Source organism: Dermacentor silvarum, chromosome 10 (assembly GCF_013339745.2).
Source record: "Dermacentor silvarum isolate Dsil-2018 chromosome 10, BIME_Dsil_1.4, whole genome shotgun sequence".
NCBI classification, from domain to species: Eukaryota; Metazoa; Arthropoda; class Arachnida; order Ixodida; family Ixodidae; genus Dermacentor; species Dermacentor silvarum.
Genome location: NC_051163.1, coordinates 43,737,240 through 43,745,656, shown reverse-complemented (window position 1 = coordinate 43,745,656; position 8,417 = coordinate 43,737,240). Strand labels below are relative to the sequence as shown.

At 48.7% G+C, this 8,417-nt stretch overlaps 1 protein-coding gene across 2 annotated transcripts in view; it reads left to right on the top strand.

Moving 5' to 3' along the window:
- The first annotated feature begins 2,463 nt into the window (after positions 1-2,463).
- Positions 2,464-8,417, top strand: part of LOC125940573 (uncharacterized) — a 52,501-nt gene continuing 46,547 nt past the window's right edge. The window contains exon 1 of one of the 2 annotated variants that reach the window (XM_049656902.1): positions 2,464-2,962. In XM_049656902.1, the coding sequence (XP_049512859.1) occupies positions 2,621-2,962 (342 nt within the window). In that variant the 5' untranslated portion in view covers positions 2,464-2,620. The remainder of the gene's footprint in view (positions 2,963-8,417) is intronic. The other variant, XM_049656904.1, reaches the window with a different exon arrangement.

Here is an 8,417-nt window from a genome sequence, read left to right as displayed (position 1 = left end):
CTCATCAGCCCGGAAAGCCACTCGAGATCTTCTGCAGTACCTGAATGCGACAGACCTTCCGATATGCTGCACCTGGCTTAGTACATGTGAAATTGCGATCAAGACTCGTGTCTTCTCTCTCTCTATTTCACTCCTCCATCCCCCTCCCCACGTAGAGGGTAGCAAACTGGACCAGGTATAGTTAACCTCCCTGCCTTTCCTTCTTTCTCCATTTCGCTATAGTGGTTCAGGAGACCGTTAGAGAAACCGTGGTGATCATATTTATTGCGGATTGCCCCTTTGCGACGTGAAGCTTCCTCAGATCTTGGTTTTGTCAAGTAAAACCACACAATTGGCCGTCCAAACTCTGACCTCAAGCCTACGGCAGTTCACTCATGTATAGCTGGTATGTGAAATCAAGAGAATCTCACCATCGCACGTTGAAAACAGACACGCAATCACATGAGTGGCTATACCGGGCTATCGCGGCCCCATCAGTAACATATGTGCCCCTGAAGCAGCGCGCTCCGCCCACCAAGATGTCCAACGTGTCCCTGTGCCATTTGCAAGACCTGATGCAGTGCGGCAATGTCGCCTGCCCCCACTAGAACATTGTAATTCAGCGGAACTTGACAACTTGCACTTGAGCTCCCTTGACCCGTCATTGGATCCTCGATGGTTATCATTGACGTCATCGTGGCCGCCATCTTAAGGGTACCAGCAAGGTCAATTCACATGGTCGCGAAGGCGAGGCTGAAATGCGGTTCCAAACCGATGAGCAGCGACATCAATTATGGTCGTGCCATTCAAGCGCGGTTACATCTCGGGGAGCAAAACACTAGCTGATGAAAATAATGCATTCAATATGTCGCCAATAGAAAGATTTGAAAAAGTACAGACAATGTCATTAGAATAGGAAAATGTGAAGTCGAAGGCTGTTTGTTTCCATCCACGAATTATGATGAGCGCAAAACTGTGCAGACATCCTGAAGTTTGTTCGCGGCCACGCGTGCTGAGATATGCCGAGATTACATTACCGTATTTAATAATTCGCAGTAATATTTTCTATACATTGTTTACCTAGCACTCGGGCATCAACCTTTCAAAAATAAAGAACTGTACTCGACCGGAAGTGCCGTTAACATGGATAAAACGACTTGATGGCAGTGGTCGCGAATGTGGCACGTTCAACCAGACGCACGCTACGCGGTGAAAGAATATGCGCTCTTAGGTCTCGAGTGGTGCCTATGCAAGGGCATATCGCCGACTCGAGAGAGCTGAAAAACGAACAGATATTCTTTGCAACAGCAACTTTATTTTCTGAAGTAATCCAGCGTGCGATGCGCGGCGTCGGCCAGACAGCTTGCCGGCGAGATTCGGAAGCACGGGAGAGCCCATGTAAAGTAGGGGCGATCGCCACACGGAAGGCATGGCTTTGGTTACAGAAGGAAAAAGAACACACCTTCATTCTCTTAGTTGGCACCTACTGCTTCCATAAGACCTCCTCGGTCGACTTCTACTAGAACGGTGGTAGCCAAGCATGGTAATCTTAGGACACATTTGAACAGAATAATTTTAATGCACGTGCACAAAGAAATAGTTGACTTCGTCGAAGGCACGGCAAAGGTCGTTGCAGCGCGCGATCTCTAGAGCGAAATAAGCTGACTTACGGCGCTACGGCCGACTCTACTCTTTCTCTCGTTTCCCCTTACGGCCTCTTTCTGAGCTCTTTAATAATAAAGTACTAGTCGAGGCTAACAAATTGTCGAATGAAGACAGGTGGTTATGGCTGTGATGCACTGGCGACCGTGACTAATGAGCTCGTAGTGGGGAGCGAAGCTGTCACTGAACCGAAGTACTGCACTTGACTGCGCGAGTAATTTACTTTTTTCGTTACTCTTAATTCTTGCATGCATCACCCTTTTGCCCGCTTACCCATACGAAAAACGTCGTTTTTGTTCTCTCCTTGTGCGTATAACTTCATTTTAAGCATTTCACTCTACTCTAGCACCGGAACTAGCACCGCGCTGATGCCGTTGCACACATGATTTTCGCACTATCTTGCTGCCCCAGCACTAAGGAGATGGGTACGTTCCATGCAATACAACACTATTGAAGTTATATAACCTCCAAGTGTCTTGCGTTGAAACTGAACGCGAGAAACTAGAGCGCGTAGCAGACTCCCCACGCTTTCAGCGCCCTTCCAGAGCGCAGAAAGACAACGGGTCCGGGTCCGGCACAGCAGCGGCGCCGCGCGGCAGTTCCCCGCAAAAGTTCACGCGGAAGCCGGCGCTTTGCACACTCTCCAAGTATTCTAGGAGCCTCTCCGCCTCTCCTCAGTTTATTCCTTCCTCCAAGTACGAATGCGAAGAGAAAGAGAGCGCGGCGCGCATGGTTCGAGGCTACGCTCCTCCTCGCCGATAAGGCGTTCTTTTTCGACCCATATATGGACATAATGCCAGATTGCAGATAGCGCTAGCGCGCCTTGTGGGCCTTTCCAGACCGTTCGACGAGGCGACGCTGGTTAGCGGCATGTCGGCGTAGCGTTGCGTCATCGTGCGTGGTTTCTCGCCGCTTCGCAATAGTGTTCGAAGCAACGTGCCTTGCTTTGTGTCGTACCGTGATACAGCAGCACTTCACGATGGCGTTTTGGAAGTACACGCTGACCGGCTTCAACGATTTCCTCGAGCAGCGACGCATCGCCTTCGCGGAGCCGATGCCGACGAGCCGCGTCTGCAGCATCTGTGGCTGGTTGCCTTCTAGCACGGTACTGTTGCCCTGCGGTCACGCTTTGTGCGAAGAATGCCGACGTCAAGTCTTGGAAGGAATGGAGTGCCCCTATGATGGAAGAGCTTTCACGGAAGGGCAACTTGTCCGGCTTCGCTTCGAGCTGTCCGACCTTGAGCAGCTGCGCGTTGTGTGCGTGGTCGGCGGTAAGAAGTGTGCTACGTTCGCTGGAAAATTGTGCGAGCTGAAAGACCACCTGCGTCAATGTGGCAGCGGGGAAGTGAAGTGCGCCAAGTGTCAACGATCTGTTGCACGTGACGTGGCCGTGGATCACTACAGGCAGCGCTGTGACGGGAACGCTCCGCAACATTCGGCGAGTGACGCGCGAGTGCGAAGAGCCGTCGAAGAAGACCGAGGCATCAAAGATGGTCTCGAAAGCTTGCGACAGCGGGCGTTTGGCGAGCGTGGAGGTAACGACGATCTTGTGAATGAAGCCAACGACCTTGTTGAGAGATTGACCTGCCTGGACCGTGCACTATGCGACACGCAGGAAATTGCGAGCGGCGTCGACCGAGAGGCTGTTCCTCTTCAATCAGGAACGAAGCAGCAAATCACTCCTGGACCTTTCCGTGCTGCGTAAAAGCCAGGCGTGTTTAACACGCTTTGCAAGTTCACGAATGTGTACGCCGCGCGTGACTCACTCTCGCAGAATAAGAAGGAACACGTAATATCTACTGAGAATTACACGCTAAGCGGCTACACCTTTTCTCTGGATTGCGGGTTCTCGTTGTCGGGAAGTGAAGGCAACGAAGAGGCAAACGTGAAGTTTATCTTGTTTCTGTGCGACGGGGAATGGGACGATTACGTTCAATGGCCATTCTCGAAAAAGGTGTCGTTGGTGATCGCACACCCTAGAGATAAGACCAAGAACATTAGGCTGACAATAAGCGACATGAAAGAATTCATATTTGCCAAGAAACCGCGCCCTGGTGTTTGGAATTGGGGATACTGGACGGATGACGAGAAGTGGAATGACATTGAGCTTCAAGGCTACATTGTCAAAGACAACCTCTACGTCAATGTGGAATTTCAGTGACAGAGTGAGAGTAACTGTTCTTGCGCATTTATTTTATCAGTATTGTTGACGGATTTAGTGCAAGTGAGGAGCCGTCCTGCCCCATCGCTGGAACTACAGAACTCGCTCCGATCATTTCTCATTCTGCTCTTCTAAGGCGAAGAAAGCCTATCCGCGTGCGTGAAGCCATCTGTATTTTTCTAAATTATGCTGTTATTGTTCGTATTGTTGATATGTAGCTACATGGTATTTGTATGTGATGTGTGACATTCTTGGTTAAATTGATATCAATAAATTTCTTCAGATCAGTAATGATTACATGGCCCTGTTAATTACGAGTCCTTGTGCTGTTTGCATACGACACCCAATACTGGTTGCACAGTTGCATAATTATGGTTACGTGTTGCAGCTGAAAGTTGATGCTGCTCATTTAATTGCGCTGAGAATGTTGCCGTAATTGTGCCGTTTCTTTATTATTGCGATAGCAATTATATGGACACTTCAACCGGATTTCTGCCGTCGCCGTCGCCGTGAGGTTCCGTATAGATAAAATCTTCACCGCGCGCCGTATGCCCGAGCGGAAGCGTGCTGGGATGCGCGCTATCACGGAGAGCGAACGCACTCAATCTCTCACGCGCAAGCAACGGAGCGGGAAGCCAGCGCCGGAGGGAGCGGGGGGGGGGGGGGGGGGGGAGGGCGCACTTCTACTCTGCCAACAACCGCGCTCGTCGCTCGACCGCGCGGTCTCTTTCCCACGCGCAAGCAAGGAAGCGGGAAGCCAGCGCCGGAGGGGCGGCGCACTTTTCCTCTGTCAACAACCGCGCTCGTCGCTCGCCGCACCGTCTCTTATCTCCACACGGCTCTGACCTTTATGACTATGCGTTCGCCGCTCAGTTTCTGTTGAAGCGATAGACCGCACGTACCTTCGCCCGCTGCTGCGGCGTATATATGCGCTTGCTGCCAGCGTTTTGACAGTGGTTGTCTGCAGTCATTCAGTGTGATCTATTCATGTTTGTTTGTGCGCGCTCACACCACGCTTGTTCATTCAGTTAGTAATAGTCGGGCCACATTTTCCAACGCACGCTACACATGTAATGTTGCCCGGATCGGCAGTGCAGCGCTCCAGGTGTGTCCCTTCGCACGCGCGCTACCCACGGGAAGCGCTTCTCATCAACACCACCGTTTCACACGCGCCTTTTCGTGGTCATCGAGTCTCTCTTCATGTCGGTCTACTTACGCCGCAGCACACCTGCTTACTTAATCAGCTCATGTTTACTACAATTCATATTGTTACCAAAGCCGCTCACCTTACTTCGTATGACATTGCTGTGTTGCTATCGCATTCATTGCTTCGCCCTTAGGGCAAAACTGTGACATTTTTTCGCCGGAAAACGAGTAGCAAAACAGGCCGCCTCTATATCCCGTTCGGCTAGCGACGTTTATGAATGCACTTAACCACCAAGCGTGTTGACTCTGCGGTAGGATCCAATATAGTTGCTCGTACTTGTTATCGCCGGGATCTCAGGCAGGATGTCGAAGCTAAATATGTAGCCATCGTGACAATTCGGGCCTGTTGACATGCCACAGTAATGATTCTGGATAGCGCAAGTGCGGGGGGGGGGGGGGGGTGAGTTGTACGGGAAAATACAGAACGCACTAACTTATCCCCCCTCCCCCATGATATGTCATGCCATATGTTCATATGGACATGTCATGTATGTTCGTCATATGCTCTTGCCATAGTATGCCAATTTTGGTACATACCAAGTTAACAAAACGACCATGAGAGCACAAAAACGTAGGCGGCTAGATATCGTCAAAGTAGCAAATGTTCGCCAAGAAATGCTTCGCATTTAAAAATGTAAATCATTAAAAGTACAATGATAGGATGCGCGATGATGCGATCGGATTATTCAACCAAAATCCCGATACATGTTTTAAAAAAAAAGTGTTAACAGAAACTGCTCAGCATGTACGTACCTTCATATCCACCATTGCTAATGTTACGCTTAATGATGATGATGATATATGTTGTTTTCTGGCGCAAGGGCCAGCTATGGCCAAAGAGCGCCAAGACGTGGTGTACTGAGTGAGCAATGGTATGATCAATGACAGTGGGTAGGTGTAGGGTGGCTGTAAAGGGGCCTAAAATCCTGCGCATTAAAGTGCGTAAAAGACAAAATTAATAAGATCATGACAATGATGCGATAGGGCGCAATGAATATGGTATAAAAAAGCTGTGAGCGATACTAGGCACTACTGCCTCACAGAGACCCTTAGAAGCAAGAGCCTGGAGGAGAGTGCATTTCAAAATGCTGTCGCAGCAGCGTCCTCTGAAAGAGGACCCTGCTACGAATCTCTCGGGCGAAGAACTTGCAAAATGTCGATGTCGGTTAAAAAGGCTATAACTGATTCGTGCTGGAATACCGGGTCAGTATGTAAAAACATCGCTGGGTGAAGGGGTATATTCTCTCTATAGGCTTGAACGAAGTGTTTCTTTCTTTCAGGTTCTATTAGTGGACACTGTACTAGGATGTGAAGTACAGTAAGTACCTCCCCACATCTAGTACAGGTCGGGGGTTCGCCTCCAGACAACAAGTAATTGTGCGTGCCATAAGTGTGTCCTATTCTGAGCCTACAGAATAGGACATCATTTCTTCTAGATTTCGTGGTCGATGGCCAGTTCCCTAAGCGAGGCTTAATTAAATGAAGTTTGTTTAGACTCTGGGCGTCCCACAAACGTTGCCAGTGGGCTCGAAGTCTCTTGCGTAGATATGGCTTCATATCGGGAACAGGGACGCGCATGGATGTGTTTCCAGCTTTTGCGTCGATGGATGTGGCAATCTGGTCTGCCAGTACATTTCCCTCAATGTCTCGGTGTCCTGGCACCCAGCACACCACAACATGTTGCCCAGACGCATAAATATTACATATTAATGAATAAAGCGATACTATTACGGGATTTTTGTGCCTTTTAAGAGATTTTAAAGCTTTTACTACGCTCAGCGAGTCTGTGTAGATAATTGTTTTTGGTATTTTCGATTCTTTGATATGTTTAAGAGCCGACAGTATTGCATAAGCCTCTGCTGTGAAAATGCTCGTTTGGGGGTGCAGGGTGTCGGCATCTGAAAATGATGGGCCAACCGCTGCATAAGAGACGCCGGCATGAGACTTTGATGCATCGGTGTAAAATTCCGGACAGGAGTATTTATGCTGCAGTTCGAGGAAATGCATTCGAATGTGTGCAACCGGGGCGTGCTTCGTAACATGTAAAAAGGACAAATCACAGTCGACAATCTGCCACTGCCACGGTGAGACCTGTATAGTGGGTGTCATTAGACGATGTTCAAAGAGTGGGACATCCATTTCCTCAGCCAGACTTCTCACACGCAACGAGAAGGGCTCTCTTACTGCAGGTCGGTTATGAAAGAGGTGGGAGCTGGACAAATCATTTACGGTGGAATATGAGGGATGTTCACTGTTTGCATTCACTCTAAGGAAATACATGAAAGCTGTGTAGGTCCTCTGCAAGTGGAGGGACCACTCATTGGATTCTACGTAAAGGCTTTCTACAGGGCTTGTCCTAAAGGCACCTGTAGACAAGCGAATACCTAGATGGTGGATGGGGTCCAGCATCTTCAACGCGGTTGGGGTGGCTGACTGATAAATTATGGCCCCGTAGTCTAGGCGTGTTCGTATGAGGCTTTTATACAAATTTAACAGACACTTTCTGTCACTACCCCATGTAGTGCGTGACAACACTTATAAAATATTCATTGTTTTCATGCACTTGTTTTTTAGATGTTTTAGGTGTGGTATGAATGTTAGCTTTGTGTCAAGAATAATGCCTAAGAATTTATGTTCCGTTTTTACAGGTAGACGCTGTCCTTGCAGGTCAATGTCGGGGTCGGGGTACAGTCCTCTCTTTCTAGAAAAAAGGACGCAGGTGCTCTTTTGTGGATTTAAGCAGAATCCATTCTCGTCTGCCCATTTAGCCACCTTGTTCAGACCAAGTTGAACCTGCCGCTCACAGATTGCAAGGTTGCATGATTTAAATCCAATCTGTATATCATCGACGTACGTTGAATAAAACATATTACGTGGGATGCCTAGACGCAAGGAATTCATTTTTATAATGAAGAGAGTGCAACTCAGCCCCCCACCCTGTGGCACTCCAGTTTCCTGCACAAAAGGTCGTGATAATGCATTGCCAACTCGAACACGGAATGTGCGATTCACCAGATAACTTTCAATGACATTTAACATATTACCACGTACACCAAAGTGGGAGAGATCTCTCAGTATTCCAAACCGCTATGTGGTGTCGTAGGCCTTTTCCATGTCTATGAATACAGATAAAAAGAATTGTTTGTGAACAAAAGCTTCACGTATCTGTGCCTCAATACGTATCAAATGGTCAATGGTGGATCGACCCTCGCGAAAACCGCACTGGTATGGGTCAAGCAGCTTGTTTGATTCTAGGAAATGTATCAGACGACGGTTTATCATTTTCTCGAAAGCTTTGCAGAGGCAGCTTGTTAGAGCTATGGGCGGGTAACTGGATACGGACGATGGATCCTTGCCCTGCTTCAGGATAGGGATCACTATGGCCTCTTTCCAGGCAGAGGGGATCTCG